Source organism: Mchenga conophoros, linkage group LG10 (genome assembly GCF_057382185.1).
Source record: "Mchenga conophoros isolate Kocher_MC1m ecotype Shallow Benthic linkage group LG10, M_conophoros_male_GT1.1, whole genome shotgun sequence".
In the NCBI taxonomy this organism is placed as follows: Eukaryota; Metazoa; Chordata; class Actinopteri; order Cichliformes; family Cichlidae; genus Mchenga; species Mchenga conophoros.
Genome location: NC_140535.1, coordinates 24,733,768 through 24,749,442, shown reverse-complemented (window position 1 = coordinate 24,749,442; position 15,675 = coordinate 24,733,768). Strand labels below are relative to the sequence as shown.

The 15,675-nt window shown below is 37.2% G+C and overlaps 1 protein-coding gene across 5 annotated transcripts in view; it reads left to right on the top strand.

Annotated features, from left to right (window-relative positions):
• gabra1 (gamma-aminobutyric acid type A receptor subunit alpha1) overlaps positions 1-15,675 on the top strand; it is a 37,335-nt gene that overhangs the window by 8,674 nt on the left and 12,986 nt on the right. For all 5 annotated transcript variants that reach the window (XM_085289537.1, XM_085289534.1, XM_085289535.1 and 2 more), the window contains 4 exons: positions 1,536-1,756; positions 3,811-3,893; positions 6,803-6,946; positions 10,709-10,861. In XM_085289537.1, the coding sequence (XP_085145663.1) occupies positions 1,536-1,756; positions 3,811-3,893; positions 6,803-6,946; positions 10,709-10,861 (601 nt within the window). The remainder of the gene's footprint in view (positions 1-1,535; positions 1,757-3,810; positions 3,894-6,802; positions 6,947-10,708; positions 10,862-15,675) is intronic.

Genomic DNA, 15,675 nt, shown 5'->3' with positions numbered 1-15,675 from the left:
TGTGTTAATAAAACTGTCACCTGCAAACTAAATTTTCCAGTTCATGGTTTGTAAGCTCATGCTACAAAAATGCTGTGGTACCAGTGTATACTACAAAAAAAAAGCCTCAAATATCCTTCTTGTACAAGTTGGAAGGATAGACAATAAAATTACTTGCATTATTTTGGAACATTCACATGAACTAAAGTATAATTAAGAACAAATCAATACAATAACAAGCAAAATTGTGATTATGAGTGATTGATTATGACAAGCTTAAAGTTTAATCTGATTTAAAAACAAGTCATACTTTATTGTGTTTTTCTGCAGTTTGAAAGGTCAAGCTATTTGAACCCATCTGAAATTACAAGAAGCTACAAAATGCAAAGAAATATTAATAAACGTTTTTATTTTTTTGTCTTATTTAACATTCAACCTGAAAACACACACACTCACACACACACACACACAAAATGTAAGTTGTTCCAACACAAGTGATCTTTACCCTGTTCACCAGAAACCAATTAATCTCATTTAAACGACTCACTACCCAGCCTTGATAAAAAAATAAAAAAAACACTCCTGTTATAAGCACGTGAAGTGTGTCTGCTCTGTTTGATATAATCTCAGTTAATTGCACTGGTTGACATACAGGCCACAACTATTTTGCTTCTGTTAAAGCCAGAAGGAAGAGCTGAGGAACATTTTCTCCATCTCCAGCCTTTCCCTATCCTGCTTTATTGCCTTGAAGCTCTGTTTCACTTCATACTAATTATCTTACGGGAACTGAGAGGCAAAGAGGCGGGGGAGAATAAAAAAAAAACCCACGCTGTTCTGTAATTTTTACTGGCTCCCTTTACTCTGCCGGGCGGTCATGTGGAACCATTAAAATCTGCTCTCAGCTAGTCATTAGCTGGCTTGAAAATGAAATGTCCTCCTAATTTTGTGTCCGGTGCTTCCTTTTTGTGTCCGGTGTAATTTAGATTACTGAGCAAAGAAGTCCCCCCAAAGATAAATGCTAACAATGATCATTTTTGGCACTTACCTGACAATGCAAAACCAAATGGCCAGATAATTAATGATTCTGTATTTGCATAGTGCACATTAAACTGACCAGACAATAATTATGTAAATAACATAAAAGAAGAAAATGGAAAGGCAAAGCCACATATTACTGTTTGAAACACAGCAAAGTTACTGTACAAAGGAGGCATTCTTTAAAAAAAAAAAGAATACACTTACCAGCCAGGAAACCTTCTTCTTCTATCCTTCTTCTTCTTTATGTTCGGCAAAACCGTTAATGTAAAAAGACAGTTACCAGCAGGGAAACTAGGCCAACCATAAGAAAGTCAAAGTGACATGAGGCAAAACGAAGAAAAAAAAGAGAGAAGAAAAGTGAGAACATGGCAACAGGGGAAAAATGAGGTTAGATTACTCAGCATCTTCCTCAAACCAGCTGAAGGTAAAAGTACAAAGAAAACTGCTACGAGGTGGTGGAGCACGACTTTTTGTTGACTTGTGTTTTTTTTTGTCTGTGCCTCACCTGCTTCTTGTAGGAGTACACAATTGATGTGTTCTTCAGACAAAGCTGGAAGGATGAAAGATTAAAGTTCAAAGGCCCCATGGCTGTGCTACGTCTCAACAACCTGATGGCCAGCAAGATCTGGACCCCCGATACTTTCTTCCACAATGGCAAAAAGTCAGTGGCGCACAACATGACCATGCCAAACAAGCTTCTGCGAATCACAGAGGAAGGCACACTACTTTATACCATGAGGTAGGCCAATGTATTCTACTGCACTGGTGCAATAAAGATTTTAAAAGGAACTAGATAATGTTTTGAGATTGACTGAAAAGCGACTGGTATTATTTCATTACATGCAACATTTGATGAGGAATCTGGGCTAAAGGAACAGTAGATCTTAATGGTCTTAGCTGAAAAAGAAGAATTCAGTTATGGAAGACTGATGTGGAGAAATTGTGAGGAATGATGTGAAATTACTTAGCCTAGAGTTTCGCTTCGAGTTCTGAACTCCCTGTTCTAGTTGTGTCAGTCCTTCCCAAGACCATGTATTTAAAAAAAAAAAAAAAAAGTCTGACATAGTTTGATGAGGACAGTAAAAGTTCATGTCAGTCCCTACAGCTGCAAGCCACACAGATGTATCCCCTAGTACTAATAACTGGACCTCAAAGTAACTATGTGTATCTTTTTTGAAGGTCTAAAAGAGATAAATTTGTTCCCAAGCAGTAAAAAAAGGTACTGGAGAGCTCTCACTAAAGGCACAGTGCTCTGCTTTTTTTTCCACATTCTGAAGACGTGTGTTATAAGCACATTGTAATTCATGAGTAAGACTAGGAAAGCGTTTCCAAGTGTATGAATAAATGATAATAAAAATGCACAGTGTAAAATAATGAATGCCCCCTTATTTAGCATTTTTTTTAGAAGGTCCATTTCTGTACTTTTTACATTACGGTATAAAATTGTCATCAGAGGTTTAAGACTGAGCTCTATAAAATGCAAACCACAAATAATTACCCCCTGTCAAGGACACACATCAAATGGTACTGCTCCAGTGACAAGGCACCATAAACCAGTAACAAGGTTTTGTATTTTCTGTGTCCAGCTAGAAAACGTTTATAGCACACGACTCAGACACAACAGCCTGTTATTTATTAAATTTTTTGTTTCTCAAGACACATTTGGTGTATTAATAAGTAAAAAATTATATTTGATTGATTCATAATAAATTTTAAATGCCATGGTCATAATAATGAAAGATAATGTCATCCAAGGTTGTCTTTATTCATGTATTTTTAATGGATTTGGTGGTCATCATTGGATTTTGTCAGCTAAACTTGCAAATGCTATAGGTCAGGTCTTGGTGTTTGGCATTAGAATGTGTTAAAAGGTATGAAATACTGGGGAAAAAAGCTTCATGTTACAATGAAGGGCTGTCGACAGTGTTATCTGAGTTAATGTTTTATGTGCACTGCATCTACCCCATTTAATATAAGGAATATACTTTTTTTTGGCTCCTTCACACAAATATGATTTACCATACAACTATATTTATATTTTTAAGTTCTGTCACATTGATGAAGTGTTTCAATGCTTGCATTTTAATGTCTGTATTACGGTAAGGCACCATAAATTTCCAGCACAGATGTTAATGTCATTGTAACTGCAATAGCATTCGTCAGGAAAATACATTTGTATTTATTTATTTATTTTTTAACCATATTATGATTTATTGCTTTGAAGATGCCGCATGAACCATTGAGTTGATAAGGTGTGACACCTCAGTATCCTTCCACAGAGTTGGTTAAAAAAACCCATTTATGACAGTGCAAACCTCGATGCACAAAACAGACTGATGCTAATGTGAGATGTCTAAAGCAAGGATCATAAAGCATTTGTTTCAACATGTTTACTAGCAGGGGGAGGGGTGATAGGCGGAGCCCATATTGCTGTCACAGATGAGTGAGATGAGGGATAGATGGGAGATTAGTGTGTCACGGGTGGCCTGACATGCTGTTTTTCACCAGGCTGTCAGGAAATAGAAACTCACAGCTCAGGGAACTGGAGCACTTCTGTTGGTTTGGGGAAAAGTAGTAGAGCTTCGTTCAACAGGCGCTGGTCCCAACAGACTGGAAAGAAGAATAATATACCACATGTTTCTTGTGCCTAACTGTAATGAATTGTCATTCTGCCTTAATTCTACTGTCATCACACTTTCATTATTTTTCTGCCCGCTTTGCCACATGCTCTGTTTTCCTCTATACTCTGTTTTTTTCTAATTCACTGCCCATGTCTTTGTGAACATTTTCTAGGCTTACAGTAAGAGCAGAATGTCCTATGCATCTAGAGGACTTCCCTATGGATGCTCATGCTTGTCCATTGAAGTTTGGCAGCTGTAAGTAGCCTCTGTTGTCACTTATAATCTTATGCAAGTTAGGTTTCAAAAAGCTTGCAACACTGTGTAATCCTGTGGAAATTAAAACAAAATGCAATGATTTGCAAATCCATTAAAGCCCTATTTCCTTCAGATTAAAAAACCAGAAAACATTAAATGTTTGAACTGAGACCGTATGCTATTTGATGGAAAAATATTAGTTCACTTTAAAGTTTGATGGAAGCAACATGTGTTATAAACGTTGGGATAGGTCAGAAATAAATGTTACTAAAAAGAAATAACTGAAAGAACATTTTGAAATTATTTGGGTTAACTGAGAACAGATCAGTAACAGTGACTGGGTATGTAAAAAAAAAAGCATGTTGTAGAGGCAGAAGTTCTCAGAACTAAAGACAGGCAGAGATTGATGGTCTCCAAAAAAAAAACTGTCAACAAATTGTGGAACAATTTCATGGATACTCCAGCATCTACAGTACACAATATCACACGATTTATAAAATCTGGAGAAATCTCTGTGCGCAAGGGGCAAGTCCAAAAATAAATCTAGGATGCCTGCGATCTTTGGGTCAGGGACATTTATAGAAATTGCTGTCTATTAATACAAATAAAGGCCTTACATATTTCACCAAGACCATGCTAAACTGCATAGTACATACAGGCATAGAATTCTGACCATTGATAGGTAAAGTGAATAACAATCATTATCTCCTGATTATATTACCTGTCAGTGAGTGTGATGTGTTAGTGAGCAAGTGAACATTTTGTCCTCAAAGTTGACATGTTAGGAGCAGGAAAAATGGGCAAGTATAAGAATTTGGGTGAGTTTGATAAGGGCCACATTTTGATGCCTAAACAAATCAGTCAGAGGATCTTCCAAACTGCAGCTGTTTTTGGGTGTTCGGGGTCTCCAATGGTTAGTATCTATTAAAAGTGGTCTAACGAAGGAACAGTGGTTAACCACGGACAGGGTAATGAATGGCCAAGGCTCATTGATGTTTTGGGGGAGCGAAATCTAGCACGTGTGGACCGATTCAACAGACAAGGTACTGTAGCTCAAAATGCAGAAACAGTTAATGCTGGTTGTAATAGAAGGGTGTCAGAACACACCGTGCATTACAGTTTGTTACATATGGGGCTTCAAAGCTGCAGACTAGTATAATATCACAAGATTTATAAAATCTGAAGAGATCCCTGTCCACCACTGAAAGCACCAGCAATGAAGAAGAACAGAGGAAAAGGGTAGCTGGTTTCATGAATCATGGTTTCTTTTACATCATGTGGATGTGTGGACTTGGTGCATGTGTGTTGCTTACCTGGGGAACACCTGGCACCAGGATGGACTATGGAATGCTTTGGGCAACGTTTTGCCTGGAAACCTTAGGTCCCGCCATCCATGCGGATGTTACTTTGACATGCAGCTACCTAAGAATTGCTGCAGACCATCTAGGTCCTTTCATGGAAAGGTCATTCCCTGATCACTGTGGCTTCTTTCAGGAGGATTTTTTACCCTAACACAAAGCAAGCATGTTTCAGGAATAGTTTGATGAGCACAACAATTGGTTTGAGGTGTTCACGTGACCGCCAAATTCCCCAGATCTCAATCCAATCAAGCATCTGTGAGATGTGCTGAACAAACAAGTCCGATCCACGGAGTCCTCAACTCGCTACTGCTAACATCTTGGAGACCAAATGTTACTTGGTCTCCTCGGGTCTTAGATGCTTATGGACTATTTTTAAAAGATGATTGGATGCTACACAGTGGTAAATGTAGTAAACATGTCCCTGTACCAACTTTTTTTAGATAAATTGTTGTCATGAAATTCAAAATTACCTTTTTTTTCCTTAAAATCGTACATATGATGATGGCATTGTATTGTGAATAATGATTTTCAAATTATTTGATTTTGCAAATCACTGCATTTTGTTATTATTAACATTTTTTACAGCATCCCAAATATTTTTGAAATTGAGTTTGTTGATTATCCTGCTAGACACGCGAAGTGTAGACCTGTGTTTATCGGAGTACTCTAGATAGTATTGATAGTACCTTGCCAACTGTTCACTGGTGACAGCTACCTGTACCCTATATTACATTTGAAAAAAACCAAACAAGAAGAAAAGAGACACAAATAAAGAATATCAAGAAAAAAAATATGAATGTGGCAAAACTAAGCCAATAGAGAAGTGAATGTAACACCGTCTCTGTGCCACTTTTCAGACAGCTGCACAGCGTGACTGAGAGGACCAAGCCTTAACTGCTTTTAAATTGAACTCACTCCCTAAATATTTTAGTGATGAGCTCTCTTCCTTATGCTGCAGTCTGCAGTTGAGCCATCCTTTTCTCTGCAGTGGTGGAGCCACACTGCAGCTTTGACAGGTTGGGTGGCCGGAGGGAAGAATAGACTGACTTGTCTGGTTTAAGGTCATGTTGTCCTGATGGGAGGTTGTTTGCTTGTTTTCTTATAAATTAAGAGATGACATGATGTGTCATGACATAATGTGACACAACATCAACTCACATTATAACACATGTGAGAAGATATAAAATATATATAGGCCATAGACAAAAAAATAATAATATAATAAAGATAATTGGAAAAAATGTTTTCTGAGGTCTGTGGAAACTCACTGGATAAAAAAGGGGCATAATGTGCTTGGATAGCAAATAAGCCATGATAGACAGCACTGAGGTGGTAAAATGGGAGAATAGCAGACAAGAAGACAGGATGGTACAAAATGAAATGAGGTAGGACATGAAGAATTAAGAGCAAGACATCACTTCAGATTTATCTTTTTTTCCACCTGGTATCCCTGGCAGCTCCAAAAATATAATGTTCAAGGCAGCTAGGGACGGCAAGACACCAGGAGCACAATAATTCATAACTTCTTACTCTTTTGTTTCTTGTCAGATGCCTACACTAGAGCTGAGGTGGTGTATGTGTGGACTAGAGGGGCTGCCCAGTCTGTAGTGGTGGCAGAGGATGGATCCAGATTAAACCAGTATGATCTGATGGGGCAGCATGTGGATTCTGGTGTGGTCCAGTCCAGCACAGGTAGGTGTCATTGTGGTTGTAGGTCTGCTCTTCATTAACTGGTTTGTTGTAAATTAAATGAATGTCTTTTAAGGGATTTTTTCTTCAGTTACTAGACATTTTAATATTCACATGGCATTTATTTGCTGGGAAAGATCAATACATAAAGAGCCATGTAGATCCTTTTGTTATCCTCTTGAGGTCTTCTTGTTAATTATTTCTAAATGCTCAAAGGATGGTGTAGACAGTCTGAATTTACAAATTTTGAGAACTGCATCAATGCATTGGCATCTGTAGTGGCATCACTTTGAGCCTCACAAATGACAGACTATGTCCCACATACTTATTTCCCTACTGGCCACCACATCTTTTTTCCATCCACCTCATTTTGGTTGATTGATACTGGCAAAAATTAGTCGCAGCATAAAATGGGTGACCTGTTTGCAGTGATGTTAGCTGCTGGAAATAGAAAGTAATGCTTAATCCCAGGCCTCCATCCTTTGTTTGTTTTACTGGAAGCAGGCCCCCAATTGACTTAATACCATCTTATTATTATTATTTTGTTTTGTTTTAGTTATTTGGGTCTCTGGAAAACCTCAAAATCAATGCATTCTTATGCCCACTTTAAGTCCCACAAGACAAACCATGCCAATAAATCTCAAGCACAAAAACAGAAAAAAAAAACTGAACAGAAGCAGAAGGGCAAAATACAGCAAAGCATTTATGGCACATAGACAGACTCTATGAGCTATTTCAATCTTGTACTTGTTTTGCTGGTACAAATTTGTTGATGAGTTTGTTCATTTGGAGCATTTTCCAATTGGTGGTTTATTTTCACAGAAAAAAAAAAAACAAAGAAAAATCCATCACTTAACCTTGTGATAACTTATTGTTCACCTGTATCTGAAGAGGGAACAAGAAAGGGAAGGGGGCGTTGTGTTCTAGTCACTGCCATGTACTTTAACATGAGACAACAACAGTGTTAATATGTTTTCATGACAATGTCAAATATCTGAGCTAGATAAAACTATTCTAGGAAAATTTACTTGAAAGAAACATGAAAATACTATCTTGCTCTGTACTATAATATAAGATGTTTATGAAGTCCGACGACTGAGCGGAAAAAGAGATTTTATAGTCATCATTTACAGTATCATGTTGCAGGTGTGAAAGTCTGATCATGTTCACACCACGAGCAAATAGTTTATTTTGTTACCAAACCTAGACCACATCATTTTAAGCACCTCGATGTGGTTCTTTTGGGCTACACCCAAGCACATTAACTTTGCTCCCACCTGCCCAAATGAGTTGTAGCAAGGAAGAAAATGAACCTGATTTAGGCAGAGTTAAAAACCAGAGATGTGAAAACACCCAGTGTTCATGGGGCATTCACATTAGTAACTGGAATTGAGAATAATAAATAAAGTCCAAAGTCCATGCTCTAATTTTAATAGCTTTATCAATAAGTTTGAATAGTTTTGTCAATACAGAATAAACTGTATTAGAGATACAGTCCTTTTTAGTGTCTGATGACTAGTAGTGATAGAGACTATATAATCTCTGTAAAATCAGGTTTATTCCAGTCAGGACCACTTTTCTCAAAACAAGACAATTCTCTCCATCTGCCATTATTTATGCCATGGCTCTTTTCTTGAACACAAAGCAAAAAGGTAGAGAGGACTATTCCCCACCATTCCCCTTCCATGTTCATGTACAGTGGTGTGAAACAGTGTTTGCCCCCTTCCTGATTTCCTATTTTTTAATGTTTGTCACACTTGATTGTTTCAGATCATCAAATAAATTTAAATATTAGACAAAGATAACACAAGTAAACAAAAATATAGTTTCTAAATGAAGGTGTTTATTATTAAGGGGGGGGGGGGGGGGGGATCAAAACCTGCATGGCCTTGTGTGAAAAAATGATTGTATAGCAACTGCAATCAAGTTTTTGCTATAAACTGGCAATGAGTATCTTACAGCGCTGTGGAGCGTCTTTGCAAATTTGTTGTAATTCAGCCACACTGGAGGGTTTTCAAGCATGAACCGCCTTTTTAAGGTCACGCCACAGCATCTCAATCGGATTCAGGTCACTCCAAAGTCTTCATTTTGTTTTTCTTAAGCCAGTAAGAGCTTGACTTGCTGTTTGGAATCATTGTTCTGCTGATGATGTTCTAATGTTCCTTTTGCTCAGCAGTGGTTTTCGTCTTGGAACTCTGCCATGCAGGCCATTTTTGCCCTGTATATTTCTTATGGTGGAATCATGAACATTAACTTTAACGGAGGCAAGTGAGTCCTGCAGTTCTTTGGATGTTGTTCTGGGGTCTTTTGTGACTTCTTGGTTGAGTCCTTGCTGTACTCTTGCGGTAATTTTGGTTGGCTTGCCACTCCTGGCAAAGTACACCACTGTTCCACGTTTCTGCCATATGTGGATAATGGCTCTCACTGTGATTCGCTGGAATCCCAAAGCTTAAAAAATGGCTTTGTAACCTTTTTGAGAAATTGAAACAAAAATTCCAAACATGTTATACACCATAGTTAATCTATGCTCTAATGGGGGTGGGGAGGGGGGCAATCACTTTTTCACACAGGGCCCTGTAGGTTTGGATAACTTAATCAATGAAATCATCATTTAAAAACGGCATTTTTATGATGTATGTTTAATTGTGTTATCTTTGTTTAATATTTAAATTAGTTTGAAGATTTAAAACATTTAAATGTGACAAACATACAAAAAAACTGAAAATCAGGAACACTTATTCACACCACTGTATGTGGAAAACTGGAAAAGCTGATGTGAAGATGACATTAGTTGATCTGCTGAGATTGAGATAAGTTTGTCTCCATGTTGGGTCAGGCGTGGCTAAACTAATGCTAGGCTCGATTTTGTACATGTACATATGACCACAGTGTATAAATAATGCTCTTCATGAAATTTAACAAATAGCTTTACTTGCTTTAACATTTGTCAGACAACAAAACAAAATAAATGAAAATAAAAAGATGTTTCCAGGCTGGAAATATTGCCTGGAAACATATGTAACCTAGCTCAGTGAAGCTAAGGGTAGACAGATACAGAGAGACAGGAGTAAGATGCACTGCCAGGCTCATCAACTCACTGTTATTTGCTATCATTAAAACTGATTGCTTTTCGATCTCGTAGTGATTTGTTTGTTTTTTGTTTGTTTATTTGTTTTATCAGAACTATTTTCTACCTTATCAACGCTAGCTAATTTGCTAACAAAATGGGAACCATGTCTCTAGCCTAATTTGTAGATCACTACGTGGGATTGGCCTGGCCACCTCTGGTCAGTCTCAGTCTTAAGAAGTAAACCAAAGCAGTGGTGTTAACGCTCGTGAAAAATACACAATAATTCCAAAAACAGACTTTTATTTCCCCAATTTAACAGCTAAAACCATAACTTTTTCCCAAAACTTAAATCATTGTGTACAGCTTTTAATTGATTTCTGCATCTTCAGGACAATCCTCTCAGGTAATTGTCTAAGAATCTATGCTTATATCCTAGGGAATACTCTTGGCTTTCTGTGAAAACATAAAGGAACTTAAAGACAACACTGTTTCCATCACAATGTTACTTTAAAATATGGCAATTAGTGTTAAAGAGATACCAAATTGCATTGCTCCATATCAAAAGAACTAAATGCATCATAAAAGCTCTTTCTGTGTTGATAAAAACCATGGCTAGGTACTTCAATCTAGTATCCATAAGTAAAGTTTTTTTTAATGATTGTAAATGTTCAATGCTTTCTGTCTGTGAACAACAGGAGAATATGTTGTGATGACAACCCACTTCCACCTGAAGAGGAAAATTGGTTACTTTGTGATCCAGACATACCTACCCTGCATCATGACAGTTATCCTCTCCCAAGTGTCTTTCTGGCTCAACAGAGAATCTGTCCCTGCCAGGACTGTCTTTGGTGAGTTGTTTTTTTTTTTCTTTTTTCCCTTCAAAACATCTTTGGCTAGAGGCCATCGTCAGAAGTTTTCAAAACTGCTCTTGAAAAGTCTGAAAGATAATCAAATGATACATTAGATAGTCACACAAAAGCTAGGCAACAAATCGACTAATTGCTTAAATCTATAATAACAATAATTAATATATTAAAAACAATAATAAAAAAGAATACAACAAAAAGTATTTAAAGCCAACACATGACTCTTAGACACACTGATATGAAATTATTTTCAATTGCATTTTTTACAATACCTTCTTTTAATTTACACATTTATTTAATGAAGAATACTTACTATTGATGAATACTTCAAACCAATAATATATCGCTTAAGAAATGCTTTGCTTTATTTTATAAAGTAATGCCATCTGCATTGTTTATTCAAATTAACAAAACAGAAAGTCCAAAAACACACTCAACATAATATTGTTTTATTCTGCAGTACTACATCTGGCATTTTGATTTTTGCCTCAATACATGCACAGAAAAGCGTGTGAACAACATTTTTCAGATTTATAACACAAGCTTGAGTTTAAGTTGTTTCTAAAAAGCTGTTGCTTAATGATGGTTTGATTTTTTGCTTTGTTTCGTTTTATTATTCTCTGATTTAGGGAAAAAAAGTATTTTTCCATAAAGTACTATTTCACTATTTTAGAAATATATAAATTGAAATAAATGGATGGAGGGGGAGGGAGTCAGCCTGGCTATGCTCAATGTTTTTGTAAAAAAAGACAGCCTCTAAAATTCACAAATTAAAATGTGTGTCTCATTTGTTTGTGCATAAACAGAAATGTAAAAAAAGGCGAGCTGCAAGCTACTTTTTCGGGGGGGTGTCGGATTGCTGGGAAACCTTATAGTCATGAACAACAACAACTGGCCATCTAGTAACCACAGTTTTCGAGGGAAAAATGGGTATTCTTAGACTGGTTGTGAGTTATTGCTGGAAGTTGCTAGCAGTTGCTGTGACATTACTAAAACTTCATGAGGTATACAGTGCTGCACTGAAAAGCCTCTTTGTGAATGCTTTGATAACAGTTTGCATGGCAGATGCTGACACAGCTGCAAAACAATAGCAAACTACTTTCTAAGCAATAGCGAAACTGTGAAAAATGCTACACAAACCAAAAGTCTTTTGAAATCTGTAGGTTGCAGTAGTAAGACGCAACTCTGAAATAAAATGTTCCAGTTTTCCAGTGTGTATCACACCTTTTCAAGTGGCAAGTGTTTGCAGACAAGTTGGTGTCTTTCATGCAAACTCTAGGTGACCGAATGTGGTTATAATCAAAGCAATCGAAAGGAGTTTTAGTGCATTGGTTTTTCTGACTGACTTCACCCAGTATCAGCCAGTAACCTCCCGCAATCACTCACCAGCTGGCCAGGGAATACACGTTTTCCCCTTGTGACCGGTGGTTGCCAGATGGTTGATAAATAGCCTGTAGGCTTTTTTAACTGAAGGCTAAGATGGCTATGTCAAAAACATATTTTAAAATACGTGAGATATACCAGACATTTTATTGTCTCTGTTCAGTACATCCATACTGTTCTATTCTGTTTTGTTTTTTACTAAGGCAAAAAGAGCATTAATCACTTGTGGCAAACTGCAGTAGAATTTTAAGCTCAGTGTGAATTTAGATTTACGTGCTTAGAATGTTTGACTACAGCTACTGCGTGTTTGTGCCTGCTTGTGTACATCAGTGCATGTGAGAATGCGAGTCTACACGTGCACATTGGCCTGAGTGTGTGTGTTTGTTATGTGAATGTGTGTTTGTGTGTGTCTGATGGTGTGTATGTAGAGTGTATCTGTCTGTCACACTAAGGTCTTACATAATACAGCCCACAAGGAAAGCTCTTGCTAGTCTGCAGCATGCTCTGTAGCAGCAAAGCACGGCAGCAGGCAGAATGTCCTTGAGTTACCTCACCCTCCACACTTTCTTCTTCTTTTTTCTTTATTCTCCTTCACTCCCTCTTTCTCTCTTCATCTTCTTCTCATGAATGTCAGTGTCTCCCCTGGCCCACTACTTAAAGAGCTTTCCCGGAATCATTATACAGACACCAGATTTGCAGCTCTGCAGTCTCCAGCAGGTTTTTCTACTCTCCCTGCAATGTTTTGGAGTCCGTTTGTGTGAGCTGTGAGTTTCTTCGTGTGTGTATATGTATGTGTGTGTTTGTATGTGTGGGTGTGTGTATGTGTATGCCACAGCTTGCTACCTGAGGTGCTTGTCACGTGTTTAGGGGGGGATGAGGATGGCCTAGATTAGATTCAATCAACTATCTAGGGCGTGTGTGTGTCTGTGTGTGTGTATGTGTCCCTCAATACTGGTTGTGCTTCATGGGATTACATGTATGTAGTATGAGCATGACAGAGAGCAACACAGTGTCCCAGCACATTAGGATGACCATTCATATGATTAATATGCATCAGCAGATGAATGAGCCTGTTCTTGAAAGAGGTTAGTAATGCCAGTATCATCATGAATGAAGCATTATAAAGACAATCGATATCTTTCATTTCCATCTTAATCCTTTAACTATCATCAAAGTCAAACATTTATATGATCTTTCAGACCATTGTACACATGTTTTGCGCTATTATAATCGTAGGGTAGAATGAGTGCAGTATATATGCTTACTGTATGCAAAAGACAACATCATTAGGAAGGTACTTGGCATCATAGAGGGATAAGACAGGATTTGTTGTTCCAAAGTGTATAAACACTTTAAATATCACATCTGCTGCCAAAACATATGTCTAACATATTGCAAGTAACCCACATTTCCTTAAATCTTTGTCATTTTCATTCCTTTTTTCTTGTTATTTACTTATTTTATGGGCATTTTAGGTTGTTTTCATTTTCAAAGACTCTCAATAATGGTGAAAATAAAAATGCTTGATTACTATAATTACATCCATAGCTTTCCACACATACACATGGAAATGCATAATGTACATCTAGTGATATCACCAATAATTTTATGTGATAGGTTATGAGATATCACATGTGTCGGTGCTCTGGATGTTTGCTGCAGACTAGGAAAAAAGTGTTTGGGCACCTCTGTCCCTGTTTGTTGAAGGTCTCCTCCATGTATAAATTCACCTTGATATGATGTGTACAACTTTCACAGATTTGAAAGAAAACCCGTGGCACCTAAACCCAAATCTCTTGTCTTTATATACAGTAATTTTAGCTTCCTTTCAGGAATGTTCCTCATTATTTAGAAGAAACTGAAATTTTATAGTAGGTCTGATATTTTTAATCTATTTCTGTTACTGAAACTTCCATTGCTGGGTTTAGTAGATCTGATGTAATATTTCAAATAAGGAACGAGTTTGATTTCATGGCAAACATGTAGTGATTTACCTTATTAGGACTACTAATAAAAACAATGAAACCATTAAAAAAACTCATCATAGTCAGTGCCTTTTTTGGGCGGGGGATTGGTCGTGTGATCAACCAAAATGATATTCAGAGCCACACTAGCTCACTATATTTTGTATTTTCAATTATACCAACTTCATGGATGGATGGACAAAAAGTATTTTTGCAAAATGTACCACATCCATGTGGGTTAATAGGAATTAAATGAGTTTAATGCCTTGTCATTCTATTTGTGTCAGACATTATAAATGTGGCTGCACGCTTCTCTGGTAAATAAGGAGATTTATGAGGAGTATTATTTGGAAGATTCCCTGTGAGAGGCAGGAAGAAGCATGACTCAAGTCCACATTAGGTCATTAATGAAATCTTTATCATAAATTCATTTTCAAAAGCAAAATAATATTTTGCAATATAGTAATGATGCAAACGAATGCACCTTTATATACTGTACATAAAAGCTCCGCAATATTGCGTAAGCACAGTGGCTCTGTCAGTCCGGCTATACCCGAATATGGCTCTGTAAACTTTATCCATGAACAGAGATCTAGGAATAAAAATAATGCTATTAATATTGAACAAATTACTAAACCATGCAAATTCTATTTAGTCATCCTGCCACAGATATTTATTTATACCTTGGTTTTTCCTCATTTTCATCTCAGAAACAGCTACTGTAGTACTGTGTTTTGTTATTGCTACAGATGTGATCAGGTTGATGTTGCCACACAGTTGTGCACAGCTGACAAAGAAACAGTATTAACAAAAACAAATTGAACATTGAAAACCCTGTTTAAATTACATTATGTCACTATGAAGCACAGCTTCTGCACTAAATCTTTTTTCCTAAAGCCTGCCCTGTAGATGAATAGGCAATTTAAAAACACAGCAGTGGGTAGAGTTATCTTATTTATCACTGTACCGATTAAGAGGCTGATTAGTTTATAGCTAGTTCAGTGTAGTGGAAAACTGTTGGCAATTTATTTATTTAGTCCAAATGAAAACCAAAAGGAAACAGCCACTGATGGCTCTGATTTGAGCTCTCTCTTACATCCCACCTCCCTCTCCCGCTCCATTTTTCTGTCTCTAAGCTGTCAGGGACAGCAGGGCTCAGAAGATAAGCTCCCTTTCTTCCATCTCTGTTTTAAGAGCGATTGGCTGGGTATTTATGGGTTTTCCCATGATGATGTTTGAGGTATCTGTTCATCAGGGAATAACACCTTGTATGTGAGTGGGTGGTGTATACTGGAGTTCGCACATGTGCGCTCATGCATTTGTGTGAAAATGTGTTTGTTTGCGATATGTGAAGAAATTGGGTACTCATCAATTTCTAATTAGTAGCTAACAACAGTGTAAGCACTATGTGTCTCCGAAGCTGCCTGTCTGTGTGTTACAAATCTCACA